We start from the raw sequence: 20,067 nt of genomic DNA on the forward strand, positions 1-20,067 counted from the left end.
AAAACTTGTCTCTAATATAAAAGCGTAAAATGGAAAAAAGTTGTTGTTTTTTTTCTATAAAAAAAAAGTTGAATTCCATGCTACAGAGTATTATTATAGAGTAAAGTTCTTTCTTTTCCACATAAGAAAATATAATGAAGGTTTGACGGAACAATTATGAAATTCTGAAATCGGATAGTGCCGTTTCATTTTTTGGGTTTTTTTACCAAAACATTTGAACATTCTAAGCTAGCATTTGGATATAGAGTTGATTAAAACTTGAGAAAATAGTTTTTGAATTTGTGTTGAAAAAAGATTTTTGGAAATTGAGGTTGTTTGAGTATATATTTTATTTGAAAATAAAAAGTTAAAATTTTGTGCGTGTAGGAAAAAATTTCACCCAAAAACTATCCTAAACCAATTTTAGGGAATTTGAAAAAAAAGAAACTTAAATTTTTAAAAAAACTGATTATATTCCATGAAAAATAATATTTTCAAAAAAATTTGAAAAAAAAAATGCCAAATTTTATGGCAAACATGAGCTAATATTCTATAGAAACTTTGAACATTTGACTTGATTCCTCATTTTTCTTTAGGGGCATCCGATTGGAGGAGAGAGAACTTTCAGAAATGACTATTGTTTAGAGGTTTATTGTGGACGTCTTTATAATTTAGTTAATTATGTTCCATAGTTACTAATTTCTTGTCATGGGATGTATGTTGTTGTATTCAATTCGGTTGTATACACTATATTTAATTCGGATGTATTCATTCTTATATATATGGCATTGTATTACTAAAAAAATAAAGACGAACAAAAATTCGATCATAATCGAGAATACACTATCACATTGTATCCACCAAAATTCAGCCAGACGAACAAAAATTTGGTCGTAATGTGTATTTCATTGTATTTAATTTTGCCACAAGAAATAAAATATTCACGGATATGAGAAATACACTTGGATATGAAAAAACCGATCGGGTGTCCATGGATTCCAGCCAGAGATGATGACAGCGATGGAGGTAATGACGAGGCTGATCTGGATTGAGGAATTTTCATAGCATGTGAGAGAAGAGAGAGTACAAAGGAGAGAAAAAAATAAAAAAGAGGTCGAAAGGCAGTGTCCCGGCGGGTTAGGCCGGCGGTGGTTCTCCGGCGAGATTGTAACACTAGAGAGATAGAGAGTTTAAGAGAGATGGGGAAGCGACTAGGCTATAGTACGAAGATGAAAGAAGGAAGAGTGGAAAAATCCCTTAGAAAGGATATTTGTTATAAAACTCAATATGTAGTTATGTATTATAATTAGTTTAAAGTGTATTTATTTATGATAATATAGTATATAATTTAGTTATACCATATAAAATTCCCTTTAAAAAAAAATCGTCCCTCACTTCAAAACACATCAATTACATTGTTAAACCAATTCCTTTGTTTTTATAAATATAGAAGTAGTGTTGGATTTCATCTCTAATATGACAAAATGTAATTTTGTGGCTAAATATGAAAAGTCTAATATAAATGTAAGGCCCCGTAAAATTTTACCTAAAATCCCGGAATTTCGTGGTGTCGGGATAGGCTTATGTGTTAAAAATTGTAGAGAGCTCGTGGGTTGAACAGTGCGTTGGAAAGCTGAAGGAAAATGTTTGGCAGAATTGGATGTTTCTGCGGCACATTATGCGGCCGCATAATCACTATGCGGGCCGCATAATCACTATGCGGGCCGCATAATCACTATGCGGGCCGCATAATCACTATGCGGGCCGCAAAATGGTCGTTGAGTGAGGCAGTCTTTTGGGCCATTTTTGATGTCATTTTTGCGCCCACTATGCAATCGTAAAACCATTTCACGGGCCGCACTCTGATCGCATACCCAGCCTTAAAAATTTTCAAATGGAGGCTCTGCGGCGCATTATGCGACCACAGAACAAGTTTGCGGGTCGATAACGACCGCAAAGTGGGGCAGACCAGCCCAGTTCCGAAGGGCCATTTCTCGGCCCATTTCGCGGACCGTAGAAGCATTATGCGGTTGCATATGCGACCGCAGATCCTATTCCGGGGTTTCATTTTTTGGATTTTCATAACCCGACCCTACTTCGATAAAATAGATACAATGGATCATTTTTTAGTTAAAATCTGATATTTTGAGAGTGAGAGAGTGCCTAGAGGGGTAGAGTGATCCTCAACCAATTGTCCTCCAATTCTTGCTCAAACATTGGAAGATTATCAAGTAAAATTTATTAGGTCTTCATCCTAAAGATAAGATTCGACACCCTAGCCCTTAATTCTGATATTTAACTAAAAATGGATAGTTAGCAAGTTAATTCATGGTTATGGGAGTTGTTCATCTTGCATGCATGTGTTAACAAAGGGTGTAGGAAGACTGTAAGCTAAAAATGATAAAGAATGGGTTGTGGGATGAGGAAATCTTACATAAAAGGGCCTTGAACCCGTAATGCACGCTTAGTGGTTGATAAAATGCTCGAATGAGCTGGAACCATGATCATCTTCCTAATTTTAGTTCAATTTGTTATATTTCTAGAATAGATTGAAGTTGCTAAGAAATTCCGAAATATTTTAGAGTTGATGAAGCTAAATTGAGGTATGTTGGCCAAACCTCCTCTTCTTAGAATTGACTCCCATGGTGTTCATGTAATTTGTGTAAGTCCCAAATTGATCATTATAAAATTGGCTATCCAGGATAAACTTGTGGTGAAAGATATATGTTCAATATATGTTCCATAATGCTTTTATCATGTTATGTTATCACTTGAGAATATGTTCAAAGTATGGACTGTGTATTATAAATGTTACGACTTCAAGTCAAGTGGAATGAATGTTGTTATGCCAAATAATCTGAAAATCTCTATATGCCTAAGACTACTAATTGCTTGCATGTGTACTTAATGTCTTGAATTAAAAGGCTTTGTTGTTGACATTGATGATGATGTTTGAAAATGAATAAGGTGAATATGAAACATGAAATACGACCAAGTGCCAAGAATGCTATTATAATTGTGGCCACCAGTGCCAATAAATTGAAAAGATGTGAAAGAAGTATGAAGTGAGATGATTGACAGAAAAAGGTAATGTCTCGGGTGAGATGGCCTTGCCGATCAGGCCGTGGTCGGACGCCATGCCGCACACATGGTGGTGACCATGCTGGAAATTGAAAATGGAACTATGACTGTGGTGGATGTCTCAAATGAGACGACCTAGCCGATCGGGTCGTGATCGGACTCCGTGTAAAAGTACGGTGGTATTGTGAATGATGGTATATCGGCATTAAAGATCTCCCAACCTAAAAACATGATAATTTACTTGAAAATTTATGTGGTTCCTAACTTGATATTTTGGTATTGTTTGAGGCTTCTATTGATTTCATGCTTGATTCCCCCCCCCCGGTATTATTATTCATTCTATTGAGATGGTGTTTAGTTATACATACTAGTACTATTCGATAGTACTAACGTCCTTTTTGTCGGGGGCGCTGCATCTTTAAATGGATGCAGGTGGTGTTGATCAACGATAGTGGTACACCCTCTTTCCAGCAGACTTGGTGAGCCTCACTTCATCCGGGGGTCATGTAGCGTATCTTTTGTTTGTATTATTACCACGTTTTGAGGTATAGCCGGAGCCTTGTTGCTGACATTATCATTAACACTCTTTTGTATCTTCTAGAAGCTCCGTAGACATAGTGTGGTATATATATATATGGGTGCCGGGAAAGTCAAACGAGTTATATTGTGTTTGAATCATTTATTCCACTTCAAACTATGAAGGTGTGCGTATTTTGAGACAGTAACTAATGGAAATGACTTGGTATTGTATACATGATCTCCCTATTATCTAATTAATGAAAATATGTCTTCTCTTTATTCATGAGCGAGTTTGGGTAGAAAGAATCTAATAGGCTTGCTCAGCCGGGTTCACTCGGTTGAGCGTTGGTCGCGCTCCCCGAGTTTGGGGCATGACACTAAATCCGACAGTAATCTGATGAATACGTAATACACATCTTCACGTAAACTATTATCACGGATTAAATATGTATTCTTACCTTAATTTATTCATTAACCATAATAAATTAAATTAATATGATTTGACGTAAAAGGGCAGCTCTTACCTACACTAACGTGCCTGAAATAAGATAAAACCCTTCTTTGCAACCAACATTTTCTCCTTCAAAAAGAAGATTTATTTGACAAGCAAACAAGTATTAACCACTAAGCTCGCTCTCATACGGACCAACCACTGTCCCAACTTGAATGATATAATATTCCTTAAAGGGCACCCAGATAATTCACAGGATCATCAGACTTAATACTTTATAGGAAAAATCATTTATTATGTAATTCTGCATGCAAAAATAAGTTGTAACACTAACACCAAATATAATCTGATAAACAAGAATACTCAAGTTGCTTTCACTCATATGCTTGCTACTGTTACTACTAGCATTCAAAATTTATTCAGAATGCTAATTCCTTACAGAAATCGAAGAAAAAACTCAAGAACTCTAAATCTCCCACTTGAATACCACTCTCTTTTTGTTCCAACTATTCCTAACTTCCGAGTATGTCTCAAAGTAATCCTTGAAGCTTCTAAGAATTACAAAAACAACAACAATAACAGCAGCATACTCGGTGTGATTCCACAAGTGGGATATGGGGAGGGTGGGGTATACACAGACCCTACCCCTATCTTGAGTGAGGTAGAGAGGTTGTTTCCGATAGATAAGAATTACAGAAATGAAAGCTGAAATACAGTTTACTGAATCTACATGAAATGGACTTGAAAATTTTACAAAAAGGAAAAAGGTTCGTTCACAGGACATCTAACCTCCAAAAGAATGTTACAATGGTTGCACCAGAAAGAGACATTCTGTACCTATTGCTCCTACAAGGCTACAATCCCACAATTCTACCCAAAAAGGAAAATGGAAAAGAAAAAAAGTGAAAACAAGATATGAACTGATTTCATAATTTCATGATCTTCTCAAAGAATAAGAGGGGGGAAAAAGGTAAGCCAAGATAGAAGTCATTATGATCTTTACTTAACTTAGGTTCTACACTCTGCTATTTCTCTACTCTAATATCAACAAAGGCAAATCATGCTAAAACTATCTATGATGGTGTTGATCTCTAGACTCCATCTCCCTTACATTGTGTACAATATCTTGGATCTTCTTGGACAGAGATTGGTTGTGCTCCTCAATGTGCTCGAATATCATTTCCAAATGCCTCTTATATGTTGCTGATCTCTTTTTCTCAGCTGCCAGTTGTTGTGATAGCTCCCGGATTTTGTCATGCTCATTCTACAGGAAGAAGTTGAGAAACCAAAACAAGAGTAAACTGAAGTCATGTAAAGGTAGTTCCTTGAAGATGAACATGAAGCATAAAATCTAAGTTTTACATGCATCAACAGACAAAGACCATAATTTTAAAACTATTGCTATAAGCGGCAATTGCTAAATCGACAATAGAACGTTGGTTACTTCAGCAATTAATCCCAATATTAACCAACATATTTTGCCAGCTCTACTGTTATTTAAGAATACCCCCCCCCCCCAACCCCCAAAACTCCCAACCCACCCCCATTCCAATTTGTATGATCTAGTGATCTAGTGTAAGTGCACTCGCAATGATAATTATTTGAATTTAATGACAGAATTACCATCTCTAAGTACTTGTACTATTTGAGATATCGTTTCTGAATTCGGATCTGATGTTTTTGCTTAATCAGTACTTTAAGTGTATTTCCAGCAAAAAATACACCCCTCATGACTTCTATAAACATTGTTTCTCAACATACCAAAAAGAGCCAAAAAGGATTATGTTTCAAGGTCATCTAACATCAATTTAACTGATGTGGAAATCCAAGGATAAGGTGACTTATGAATATATACCCTGTTCACAAAGACACGGACGAAAACAGTTTATAGATTCTCAAAAAATCTTAACTGAATAACCATTCGCACAATTAACAAAGCATAATTTTTTACAACACAATTCCCAAAATGGAAAGATGGAATCCCATATATCGAACAGTAATTGCATCAAAGAATAATCAATAGTCAAAACGACAGAGAAGGATATCTCTTACCAAATTTCTCCATTTTTTATAGTAATGATTTTTTCTTACCGAATGTCTCATAAACTATATAGTGATCCCTGTTTAAACATTAGCTCACTGTGAGCAGGATAGTGAATGGGGCCATAACCAAAGCAAACTGGGCAACTATTTACGACATGGCATCGCTCAATGTGATCAAAAAGCTACGATACCCCTTCCTCACCAAGATAGAAGTTGCATTCTTAGATGTAAGGTACGAATTCCATTGCTCCTTTTTTGATCTCTTCAAAATTTTCTTCTCGTATATGTTGCCTTCAAATCCCTAACTGCACCTGTGTCAATCCGACATGATATGGGTGTGGGATTCGCACTGTATCTGGTCAACCTAACTCGGGTGCTTTGACAACACCCATGGCCAAGAAACATCTATAGAGTGTAGCAAGGAACCTTGGGTTAATTGGGTATTTGGTTTGATTTTGAGTATGTCATAAAGATTATAGTTCACATAAAGTGGTAGAACACTTTGCTACTATAATTAAGTATTTAAATAGAATTCAATTATAGTAACTTTTATTAAATAACTTTTATTAATTGTTTGCAATGTATACATATATAGTAATATACAAACATTGGTTTTATCTTAACATCCGTACCTATACTCCTACTCGTATCCTGAATCCTAAGATTTAGGTGATGATGAATCCAACGTAAGATCCGCACCAGTATCGGGTGCCCATACCCATATCCGAGTATCATAGGTTCTCGTAACCATAAGTTTTGAACCGAAATGGAACTATCGTTTATATCTTTGTCCGACAGTATAGATTGATTAACTCGTCTAATATAAAGGCACCTAAGAAAGTAGCATTTCATGCTAACAGTACAAAATTTGAAAAGCGGAAGGATAATGTTTAGCTGGTGTTTCTTTTGCGAGGAAAATGGTGAGGAAGTGGAATGTAAACACACATTGTATATTGACACCAACTTGGTGTATATTGACGAAATCATTTTGACTTATAAATCAAAGTAGCGTTAGAAATATGCAAATACGACCAAAGCAGCTTATAAGATCACAGTTACAAGTTTTTCCTTTTTTTTTTTTTTTTTTTTGGGGGGGGGGGGGGGGGGAGAAGGTAACCTATAAATCTTCAGCACGAAGGTTGTGCTGGTAACCATATTTACAGTTCACAAAAAAATGTCCTTGTTCATCTTATATGGATTCCAATGATCTAGTATGAACTAGATGTCGGATTTGTCATTGTCTAAATCTTATGTTTCATGGGTACAGAAAGAGTACAGATGCAGGTCTTGAGATACGTGTAACAAATATACATATACAAATGTTACTATCATTTGAAGTCATTGAACTAAAACAACTATATATAAATTCTCCTTAAATATCTCTTTTTCCCAGTCTATATCATACAATATCATAGTTTTCCAATACTTTAAATGAATATTATATACATAGATACATATAAATATAGACCATTGCCTCATTAAAATTTCAAAGTTCCATCAAAAGGGTATAAACAGAAGATGTATAATCAAAGGTATAAACAGGGTATAAACAGAAGGGTATAAACAGAAGATGTATAATCAAAGGTAATAATATGATGATACGGTCTAGAAACTGAATAGCAGCTATGAAGAAAGAAACAAATACAGAAAGAAAGTAGGACAGCTTATGTTAGAAATCCTTAGTAACTATAAGGCAGGAAACTAACCGGATATTGATCATAGATCAAGTCCCTACGACCTTTGCCTGGGCTTAATGGATGAGTGTGCTCCTTGACAAATTTTGTGACAACCCACTTCCCAGAGTTTACTTTTCTAACTAATATCATCGCTCTGCAACCAACCCTAGTCTCTGCTCTTTGTCGCACTATCTTTTCCCGCTTATCAGGCATTCTAAAGCCCTCCTTGTTGCAAACTAGTGCTCGACCAATAGCAGAGCCATCGCGCCTAGATCGCGAAAGCTTGCTAACCCGGATTATGAACCCCACTCTTGTTGCATATGTATTATAAAATGCATGTGCTGCTGCTTCAGATTCAAACTCCTGGCCAACATAAGGTTCATCTGAAGTTGAATTACCTAGTGATTGTGATTCTTCTAATGGAACGACCTCCCTATCAGAAAGGTCTTCATCTACCTTGACATCATGCACGTCGTGAAGTGCCTCCTCACTGGAACTTCCTCCAACTGCATTTTCATCTACTGCCCTGACTTCCACCACCGTGCCCTCTTCCACCTCGCCTATTATGTTATCATCAACCACAAAGTCCACTGTTGCATCAATTGCGTCAGTAATTTGTTTATAGACATAGAAAAACTTAAAACAGAGTGTAAATACTCCACACTGAAGGATATCCACATTAGAGTAAAGATTATGATTTGCAGTTTGAATATAGATACAACTCTATGTATTAGATCCTGAAAAGGGCCTAAAATTCTACAATAATATGATCTAACCTCATCTACTACGACTCAAAACTCTCACTAAGATTTTCTTTCATATGTTTTATGGGAAAATTTTTCTGGAGAGCTCTTAGCACAAATATTTCAATTTATGTTCTCAAGCGTGCTACCTATGGACGTATTTTTAGACAAGTAAGAACGAAATTAGGGAAGACTTTACTGAAATTCTGCAGCTTGAATGATTCACTAGTTGAATCAAAATCACCTAATGCTGGTCACAGCCCCAGTGTGGCTCATGACATACCGTCAATATGAATGCAATAACAAAAGATTGCAATCAAGCCGGTCAAAGATTATGCTTTGGCAGCAACAAAATCCTAGTCAAAATGATATAGATTGAAGGAGGAACCACAACTAAACACTCACTACTGCTTATACATAAAAAATAAAAAATAAAAACTACGCCTCAATCCCAAACTAGTTGGCCTTGGCATATGAATCCTTAATATCCATTCCACTCCATTAGGGGTTCTTAAAACTAGGAATTCTCTAAACCTCACACTTATTTAACAGTTAAAAAAGCTACTCGGGCAAAAAATTCAATCTTTTTGATAATATAAATAATTCAAACTTGGCATATAAAATCTGTTTAACTCATTAGCATAACTAATTCAAACGCCAATTCATAATTAACGCTGTCCCAAGTAAAAATGTTATGGAACACATAAAAAGCTAGATAATTCAGCCTGAAACATCAACCCCCAACTCAAATTTGAAAAAGAAAACGCCCAAATACAAGGAAAGTTCACATAACATAAAAATCAATGTTCAGCCAATAACCACCACCAAAATTCTGAAATTATTCTCTGGGACTCGGTACCCAGGGGCCAAAAAAGCAAAATTTTCGGTAAAATTCAAACTTTGTGCGCTTTTCTCCTAAATAAAAGGAATAAAAAGTAAAGAATCGGAAACAAGTAAACTTACTCCAAATTTAATTTATAAGGAAATGAATCCACGTTGTGAAGATTCGCAGGAACAGACAGACACGGGTGGGGGTGGGGGGGAAACGGAGAGAAGAGAAAGAGGGCTTGAGGGTTCAGAGTGGTGGCTATATGTGGCCCTTAGTGAATGTGAGTTGTTGAGTTGTGATTGGGTTCGACGAGCATACGAAGTCAGCAATTTTGGGAGCTTCCAATGAAACAGTAACACGTGTTATCGTCCATGGAGTGGACTGTGCGCTATTATTTCTTCTGGACCCGCGAATGGATCGGGCCTAAAATCTGGACCGGGTCTAGCTTCAAGCTATTGCTGAAGTGTGATTTGTAGTCATACCCTATATTTATGTCACATTTTAATATGTATCCTATTTTTAAAAATCATTGATTTGGTAGCCAGCTGACAAAAAATTCATAATAATATGACCATTATACCCCTAACAAAATATATAAAAGATGCATCACGCATAAATCATTTTACAGTTCTCCTCCATCACTCCGTCTCTCCTCAGATCTTCTCTCGCAAACCAAAAATTTGAACGAGATTCAAATTTCAAATTCAAAATTACAAAATACATTGTAAGTATTGTAATTTATCTTCAGAATTCAAATTAGTTTTTGAAACTGATTGATTTTCATGATATATGTTTCTATAATTATTTTTGTAATTCACACTTGCATGAAGTTGTTTGACGGATGAAACATGAACTTTTCACTGATAGATTTCACTGACGAATGAATTTGCATTCTAAATTTGTTTCACGTTGAATTCTAAAGTGAAGCAAAAGATTCTTCACGTTAAACCTAATTTAACGTCAAAGCTAAAAATTCAAATATGGTGAAGTTTTGTACTGCATAACATGCTAAAGTTTTTGTTTATTTACTAAGCAAGCTGAGTTTTTACATAATTTGCTAAAACTGGACACCAAAAATGCTAAAGTATTTGTCTTGCAGTCTAAATAAGCTGAAGTGTTTTAGTTCATTTGCTAAGACTTCAGCACTAAAATATGCTGAAGTTATATCCTGTGTTCAATAGTTTTGTAATGAGCTTTTTCCGAAAACTTCAGCATAAGATGCTAAAGTTGTTTAGTTCATTTTTAAAAACTTCAGAAAAAACGAGCTGAAGTTTTCCTCCTGCACTATGTAATTTTCAAGTGAATTTTATTTAATGCATGCTGAAATTAAATTTAGTTCATTTACTGAAGTTTTGTCCTGCATTAAACAACTATTTTCATGAGCTTTTCTCCGAAAACTTCAGTATAAACAAGCTTTTTTTTTTTCTGCTCAACAGTTTTATAATGAGATTTTTCCAAAAACTTCAGCATAAAATGCTGATGTTATTTAGTTCAGTTTTAAAAACATCAAGAAAAACGAGCTTAAGTTTTTCTCCTGCATTATGTAATTTTATTATGATTTTTTGCTAAAAATTCATACCAAAAAATGTTTAAGTTTTGTAGTATGTTGAAGTTTTTTAGTTCATTTCCTAAAACATGCTTAATCTTTTGTCCTGCAATATATAATTTTCTAATGAGTTTTTGTTAATGCATACTGGAGTTATTTAGTTCATTTCCTAAAACTTTATATTAAAACATGCTAAAGTTTTGTAGTATTATGCTGAAGGAAAAACACAGTTTTTCCCTCTGTTATTTTCTGAGTTTAAAGAGAATTATATTTAAAAAAACGTACAAAACATTAAAACAAAAACATTGTCTTTCATTAAATAAAATAAAACATAAATTAAAATTACATAAAAAAAGAAATAAGATAATGGCCCTTTAAACAAAAGGATTATCCAAAAAAATAAAAATAAAAATCTAATCGTCCATATTATTATCGTCGTCACTGTCAGATGGACGAGCGTCTGCATCACCAAGACTATCATAGGAGCCATCTCTGGCCAGCATCTCAAGCCTATCAAGCTTGGTGTTGATTTCTTCCAGCTCCCTATCGTACTTGTGTCACGACCCAAGTTCGCCCTTCGTGAACTGTCGTGACGACACCTAGTCTCTACGACTAGGTAAGCCTAACAATTTGCGAAAAAAGAAAGCAAAAAGTAAAACTAGCCAAGAATTACGGATAAAACATAAATAAAATGTTTAAGATGCCGCTCGGAATATACGATATAAACTCCCAAAACCCGGAATCTCATGAAATCACAAGCTGTTGAATAACTACAAGTGTTCTAACTCCAGAATGTCTAAACAAAAGTAAATAAAATAGAGTTAAAGCTAGAGGGAAGAATAAAGAAGGACTCCTCGGTCTGCGGACGCGGCAGATATACTACCTCGAAGTCTCTGAAGATCGTCTCGCCTCACTGATGGTATGGTTGAGCCAAAGAACCTGGATCTGCACACGAAAAAACATGTGCAGAAAAGGGCATGAGTACACCACAACGGTACCCAGTAAGTGCCAAGCCTAACCTCGATCGAGTAGTGACGAGGAAGGTCAGGGCCCTACTAGTTATATAAATATATAAGTGAGGTAAAATAGTATGGAATACGACAATATATTAAGTATGCTAACAGTCTATAGCAAATAAAATCACAGAAAGAATCTAACTCAATACACAAAAATAGCAACAGGGGATCTCCCGGAATATCGTCCCGTAGTCCAAATCGTAAATGTGCAAGGAAAACTCCCAGAATACCAAATTCGTAGTCCCAAAGTAAATATCTAGTACGGAGAATCTACCGAGTGCTGTCCCGTAGTCCCAATCATAAATGCGCAGGGGGATATACCGAAATACCGATCCATAGTCCCAAAGTAAACAAGCAAGGGGATCTCCCGGGATATCGTACCATAGTCCCAAAGTAAATACACAACCATCTCAGAAAAATATACAGTTCTATTCAAGAATTAGATAGGAATTTCTACTCTAACATGCTGCACAGAGTACAAGTAGGCAATTAAAGCAGGAAAGACAATTAAGTCACGTAGGCATGCTTTTCCTAATCTAAACAAGAGGCTTTAAGTACAAGTATTTGCTAAACTACAAGAAAAAAATGGTATTAGCTTAATGAAAACGGAATTTTCAACAATTAGCATGTGTACGCACTCGTCACCTCACGTACACGACACTCATATAACAACAATACCAAATTCTAAGGGGAGTTCCCCCTCCCCACAAGGTTAGGCAAGCCACTTACCTCGAACCAGCTCAATCAACTCGAAATCACGTTCTTGCCACGAGTACCCGACTCCAAATGGCCCAAATCTATTCAAAGTAATTGCATAATGTAAATATAAGTTCAAGTAACTAATTCAACCAATTAATTCAAAGCTAACACGCGAAATTAGAAAAATCGCCAAAAAGTCCCCCGGGCCCACGTCTCGGAATCGGATAAAATTTGCAAAACTAAAATCCTCACACTCTCACGAGTTCATACATATCAAAACATGAAAATCGGACTACAAATGACCCCTCAAATCCCCAAATCCAAGTCTCTAATTTCAAACCCTAAACCCCCAATTCTAACCCTTATTTTTCATAAATTTCTTGCCAAATCAGTAGAATAATACCATATAAACGAGTTTGGGTTCCAAAAATTTTACCTCCTTGAAGCTCACTTGAATCCTCTCTCAAAAACCTCCCAAAAAGCTCAATTCTCGGATAAAAATGGTGAAAGAATCGGCTAAAATCGCAACAGAAACCTTATATAGGTTCTGGCCCAGGGTTTCCGCACCTGCGGCCATTTCCTCGCTTCTGCGGTCTAACCAACTGCATATGCGGTTTTCACTTAATGCACTAGGACCGCACCTGTGCCCATATACCCGCCCATGCGGTCCCGTATGTGCGATAAAGCACCTGCACCTACGACTTCTGACTTTCCCTCATCTCGCCGCATTTGCGGCTGACCACACGCTTCTGCAGTTCCGCACCTGCGGTCCCCAATCCGCAGGTGCAGTTATGATAGTAATTCAGCAGTTTCAGCTGCACACCTTAACTCCCAACTTCCCGTCAACCATCCGGAATCATCCCGAGACCCCCGGGACCTCAACCAAAAGTATAAACAAGTCATACACCACTATTTAAACTTATACCAATCTTCGGAACACTTAAAACAACATCGAATCATCAAAACACTCTCGGATTCAAGCCTAAGGGTTCTAACACTTCCAAATTCCACTTTCGATCAAATAGTCTATCAAACCTCGCCCGAATGACCTGAAATTTTGCACACACGTCCCAAATGACACAACGGACCTACTCCAACTTCCAGAATTCCATTCCGACCCATATATCAAAATCTCACTATCGAACCGGAAACTTCCAAATTTCAACTTTCGGCATTTCACCCCCAAAACACAATCCGAATATGCCCCCAAGCCCGAAATCACCCAACAGAGCTAACAGAACTAGCAGAATTCCATTCCGAGGCCGTCTTCACCCCGCCCCGACTACGGTTCAAATTCTAAAACTTAAACTCTAATTTAGGGACTAAGTGTCCCAAAATACTCCGAAACTCACAACTAATCATCCCGACAAATCAAACTAGCAGAAACAAACACGGGGGAAGTAGTTAATAGAGTATCATCCAGTTTCACCTCGAATGCTTCTATGATATCTTGCTTAATTTCGTGAATGATTTGCCTGATGACAACATCCATTTTTTTCTCTTTTATCTCCTAAAATATATGTGTTTGAGTGAATAAACTCACAAGGCATAGGGTACTTATATAGGCGAAAAAAACTTCTGCATGGTATATGAAAAGGTATAGAGGAATTTCACCTTGAATGCTTCTATGATATCTTGCTTAATTTTGTCAATGATTTGCCTGATGACAACATAAATTTTTCTCCCTTTTGTATTTTATCTCCTAAAATATATGTGTTTGAGTGAATAAACTCACAAGGCATAGGGTACTTATATAGGCAGAAAAAATTTCTGCATGGTATATGAAAAGGTATAGAGGAATTTTAAACGTCCAATGAAAAGCGTGCATGAATGTGATAGGAATGTAATTATTAGACTAACACATACCCAACGCAAAATAGTTACTACATTAATTGTGTTTGTTACGTTTACTCTTGTATACTATACAATTAATGCACTCTAAAACTTCATGCTAAAACATGCTGAATTTATTTAGTTCATTTGCTAAAACTTCAGCATATTTATGCTGAAGTTTTTTAGTTCATTTGCTAATACTTCAGCAGTAAAATATGCTGAAGTTTTGTCCTGGATACAATAGTTTTGTCGTAAAGCTATTTCAAAAACTTCAGCAGAAGATGTTGAAGTTTTTTAGTTCATTTGCTAATACTTCAGTGCTAAATATGCTGGAGATTTGTCTTGGATTCAATAGTTTTGTCGTAAAGCTTTTTCAAAAACTTCAGCAGAAGATGCTGAAGTTATTTAGTTCATTTCTAAAAACTTCAACACTAATAAGCTGAAGTTTTTGTCCTGGATTCATTGTCATAAAGTTTTTTCAAAAACTTCAGCAGAAGATGCTGAAGTTATTTAGTTCATTTGTATAAACTTCAGCACTGAATAAGCTGAAGTTTTATCCTATAGTGGACACTTTTGTTATGACTTTTAACCAAAACTTCAGCCTAAAAAGCAGAAGTTTTAACCAAAACTTCAGCAGCAGATGCTGAAGTTGTTTAGTTCATTTATAAAAACTTCAGGACAAAACACCTAAAAGTTTTTCTCCTGCACTATGTAATTTTCTCCTGCATGCTGAAGTTAAATTTAGTTTATGCCTAAGTTTTGTCCTGCATTAATCAGCTTCTTCATGAGCTTTTTTTCAAAAACTTCACTATAAACAAGCTGAAATGTTCTAGTACATTTGCTCAAACTTCAGCTTCAACGTGCTTACATTTTTTATGAACTTCATAATTAAATTCTTTTGTTTAGTTTCCTGATACTTGACCCTAAACATGCTTCTATAGGATGGGTTAGATTTGCGTTGTTATTACTTTCAATGAGAGGTGGACTCTTGATTTTAAATACTTGGATCATGATACAAAAATTGTTTAGCTTAATAAATAAGTATCATTCAATACTTTCATGAAGAAAATTAGTGAAGTTACAAATATTGATTCAAGCAGATATTCACTAAAGGTATGGTTTGATATCAAACTAAATACAAGCAAATGAATGCATGTAACTTCAGTGAAGAACTCAGTACATGTATACATTTGCTAACAAGTAATTTAGCCTACAAGAATTGCCATTTTGTCATCGAAAAAATACAACATATTTCTGACAGTATAGGTGCTTCAAAATCTGCAACATTCAAACAATCTCTTGCACATACAATAGATTCCGAACCATTTGTTGATTATCAACATGAACAAGGACAGCCAATAATGGAAGTAGACAACGAGCAACAACCTTCTAACATTACAGCTGCTTCAGAATATATAATACTGCAATAATTACCCGCTCCTCCAATAAATTCATACCAGTTTGTCAATGACCAAGAAGAAGAAGGACAGCTAATAATGCAAATTGACAACAACACACATCCAACAAAGTTTTTTGTTACCTTCTGCAATGATAAGCAACAACGAAGACGAAGTAAACATGGAATTTATACCGATAACATCAGGTACAATTGAAGAAATTGCTGAAACTTCTAGTGCTTCTAAGAAATCAAGAAAAAGAGTGAGGAGAAAGCTGAAAGAATCTCCACCATGTAAAATACTTAGGCACGATGCGTTGCTTGAGGAAGTATGTAACAACCCGACCGGTCGTTTTGAGATTTAGTGAGTCGTTCAGTAGTTTGAGGCCATGAGTAGCTTCACTTCAACTATTATGACTTGTATGCATGGTCGGAATTGAATTCCGGAAAATTCGAGGTTTATTTGGAAAGAGAATTCTCAATTCGGAAGCTTTAAGTTGAAAGAATTGACTAAGATTAGATTTTTGAGTAAACGACCTCGGAATCGGGATTCGAAGGTTCCAGTAGATTCTTATGATGATTTCAGACTTGGGCATATGTCTGGATCGGATTTTGGAAGACCCGGGAACGTTTCGGCACCTATTTGAAAAGTTAGCATTTTTGGAAGAATTTCATAAGTTTGGATTGAAGTGCATTTCAGTGTTATCAATGTCCATTTGGGATTCCGAGTCTGGGAATAGCTCTGTATGGTGATTCTGGTATTGGGAGTGCGATCGAAAGTGAATTCGGAGGTCCGTGGGTCATTTTGGAGTCATTTGGCTAAAGATAAAAATTTGAAGGTTTTTAAGGAGTTTGACCGGAGGTGGACTTTCTGATATCTGGGTCGGAATATGATTTCAGAAGTTGGAGTAGGTCCGTAATTTCAAATATGACTTGTGTGCAAAATTTGAGGTTAATCGGACGAGATTTGATAGGTTTCGGCATCGAATGTAGAAGTTTGAAGTTCTAAGGTTCATAAAGCTTGAATTGAGTTGTGATTTGTGATTTCGGCATTGTTTGATGTGATTTGAAGCCTCGAGCAGGTCCGTGTTATGTTATAGGATTGGTTGGTGTAACTAGACGGGGTCTTGGGGGGCTCGGGTGTGTTTCAGAGCATTTCAGGCTATTTTGGAATTGTTGTTTGCTTGTGTCTGGTTTCCTTCTTCGCGAACACGAAGGAAGTACCGCGTTCGCGAAGAGGATTTGATAGGGCTACCGAGTTTGGCCTTCGCGAACGTGAGGCAGTAGTTGGTTAAGCCTTTGCGAACGCGGCCAAGGCTACGCGAACGCGAAGACGGTAAGGGAGAGCTGGGCCCAAAGCCATTTGGCCTATGCGAACGCATAGAGGATAACGCGAACGCGATGGGTCTGGGCAGCTGACTTTAGCAAACGCGATCAGCGGATCGTGAATGCGGATATGGATTTTTGGGCATGAGATTTTTGAGCTTCGCGAACACGAGGGATGTTCTGCATTCGCGATGAAGGGTCGCCTGAGCAGTGTTCTTTTAAAATCGGAGTTTTGGCTCATTTTCACTTCATTCCTTCCATGGGAGCCGATTTTGGAGCAACTTTAGAGTGCCACTTTCATCACTAAGCATGAGTTTTTGAGCATTTTGCATCGATTTGAGTCTTCAGAAGGGCGTGGAATGCCGGTTATGGAACTTCAGAGCGAGGTTAGTCTTCTTTCTAAACTTGTAAGAGGGAATTGTTTCCATAGGTGAAATAATTGATTATGTGCATCTATTTTTGGGGGCTACATACGCACGAGGTGACGAGAGTCCGTGCGTAGCTTCATTGTGCTTATGTCCGGGTAGTCTAGGACACAAAAGCATGCTATACTTGAAATATTTGTAACCTGGTTGACAATTTAAATTGCCTAAATCATATTGCATTAGTAAATGAATTTCTAAAAAGTTAAACTTCATTTTCTGAAACGTTAAAAGAGAAATGACTTTTCCTTGGATAAATGTTGCCTGATGAATTCTTAATTGACTGCTTGAATATGTGCATCTAGGCGTACCTGCATCGCACATATGATTCGCGAGCGGGGTAACTCTATTATTTATATTTGACTGTGTCACATTCGCGAGCGGGGTAATAGATGCATCTATGGTTTGCGCCATTCAATCCTCTGGCAGTGCACATGATTCGCGAGCGGGGTAATAGATGCATCTATGGTTTGCACCATTCAATCCTATGGCAGTGCACAATTTAAATATTGTTGGATCGGGCCGTACAACCTTGGCATGATTTGCACATGCTTGTATTGCTAGCGTGAAAAATTGGTAATTTATGAAATTGCCTCCCTGGTGTGAGATAAATTAATAAAACCATGGATTATGAATTTGGAAACTTCTCAATATAAAAAGGATTGTTTACTTGTTTCTTGATTTACTTGAGTTTACTGCATTTTCTAATAAATCCATGACTCTTCACCTTATTAATATATTATTATCGGACCACTAGTAAGTGTCAAAGTTGACTTCTCATCTCTACTTCTTCGAGATTAGACAGGATACTTACTGGTACACGTCGTTTTTGTACTCATGCTACACTTGCTATGCATTTTTGTTGCACAGGCACATGTATCTCTAGTGGTCTAGTGGGCGTAGCAGCATGGTTGATATAGAGACTTAGGTGAGCTGCACTTCTCGAGATGACCCGTAGCCGGCAGAGTCTCTTTTAGATTACTATATTTACTTTCTGTCCAATTTGTATTCCGGATGGTTGTTGTATTAAATTGTTTCCTATAGATAGCTCATGCACTTGTGATACCGGGTTCTAGGATGATTATGAGATTATTCAATATTAAGTTTGTTAAAGACTTCATGTTTATTTCTCTGAATTTCATTATTTATTGTTTAATGTATAAAAAAACGATTTCAACAAATACTAAAATGGGAATTTAATTAACTACCTGGTGTTGGCTTGTCTGACAGTGTGTCCGGCGCCATCACGACCCTTAGTGGATTTTGGGTCATGACAAAGTAAGATTAGGATCAATTTTTGAGAACAAGCAAAACATGACTAAATTTTTCTACAGCTTGGAGATAAACCAAAAAGTTGAATTCACTGCTGTTAGATCATGTTCAAAGAGATACGAGCTGAAATGCATCGTGGATAAATGTGGTTGGAATGTACGTGCTACCAGAATAAAAAATTTCACACTTTTCAGGGTGATAAAATATCATAACAACCATGAATGCTCGGTTGATGCAAAAAAATCAGATCAAAAGCATGCTACATCAAATTTTATAAGTGAACAAATTATAGAACATGTTCGAGACAAAAAGATAGAGGTTATACCAGCTTTTGTAGAAAATGAAATGAAAAAGAAATTTGGAATTGACATTGGTTATCACAAGGCATGGCGTGTTATTCAAAAAGCTATTGCTTGTATAAGGGGAACACCAGAAGAGAACTACCAGATTCTTCCTTTATACCTACACATGATGGCGCGCAGAAACCCAAGAACGTACACAAGTATAAAAAGAGATGAGCAGAATAGGTAAGCAAAACAATACTAACCATCAGCCTGAAGTTTCAAATGTTCCTATTTGAAAAACTTCACACTTTATGATTTATTTTTTTGTGTTTCACTGTACAGATTTGCTTACATGTTCTTTGCTCCTGCGATATCAATAGCTACTGTAGACCCGTTATTGCAGTAGATACAACGTTTTTAAAGTCAAAATATCGTGGCATTCTATTTGTTGCTGTATCAAAGGATGCAAACAATCAAATATTTCCTCTATCTTTTGGTGTAGCAGATTCAGAAAACAATAAGGCCATTTAGTTCTTCGGGGAAATGAGAAAAGCAATTCAAGTCTGTCGTGAACTGGTTTTCTTGTTAGATAGAAACCAATCGATCGCAAATGGGATTAGAAAAGTTTACCCTGAAGCTCACCATGGTATCTGCTTCTATCACTTTGAGAAAAATTTAAAGCAAAGACATGCAAAAGCCACGGTAATAAATCTTTTTCAAAGCGCTGCAAGGTGAACAAACGTGAAAGTTTTAATCAGTTAATGTCCCAACTCAAAAGTGTTGACAAGAAAACATACAATTACATAATGGAAGAGCCTCCAAAGAGATGGGCTCGATCGTGGTTCCCACGACGACGTTATGATATGATGACAACTAATATGGTAGAATCAATAAATTTCATGTTACTAAAAGCGAAAGAGATGCCTATTTTAAGAATGTTAGATTTCATCCA

General features: G+C 36.5%; 1 protein-coding gene across 1 annotated transcript; it reads right to left on the minus strand.

Moving 5' to 3' along the window:
- Positions 1-4,731: 4,731 nt before the first annotated feature.
- Positions 4,732-18,804, minus strand: LOC104215892 (uncharacterized). The gene is made up of 5 exons (XM_070149251.1): positions 18,768-18,804; positions 15,956-16,054; positions 8,672-8,742; positions 7,780-8,472; positions 4,732-5,294 (listed from the first exon to the last, which is right to left on the minus strand). Exons 1-5 carry the CDS (start codon positions 18,802-18,804, stop codon positions 5,100-5,102), a joined length of 1,095 nt encoding a protein of 364 aa, XP_070005352.1. The 3' UTR covers positions 4,732-5,099.
- Positions 18,805-20,067: the final 1,263 nt, after the last annotated feature.

The sequence above is a fragment of the Nicotiana sylvestris genome, chromosome 6 (genome assembly GCF_000393655.2).
Source record: "Nicotiana sylvestris chromosome 6, ASM39365v2, whole genome shotgun sequence".
Taxonomy (NCBI): domain Eukaryota; kingdom Viridiplantae; phylum Streptophyta; class Magnoliopsida; order Solanales; family Solanaceae; genus Nicotiana; species Nicotiana sylvestris.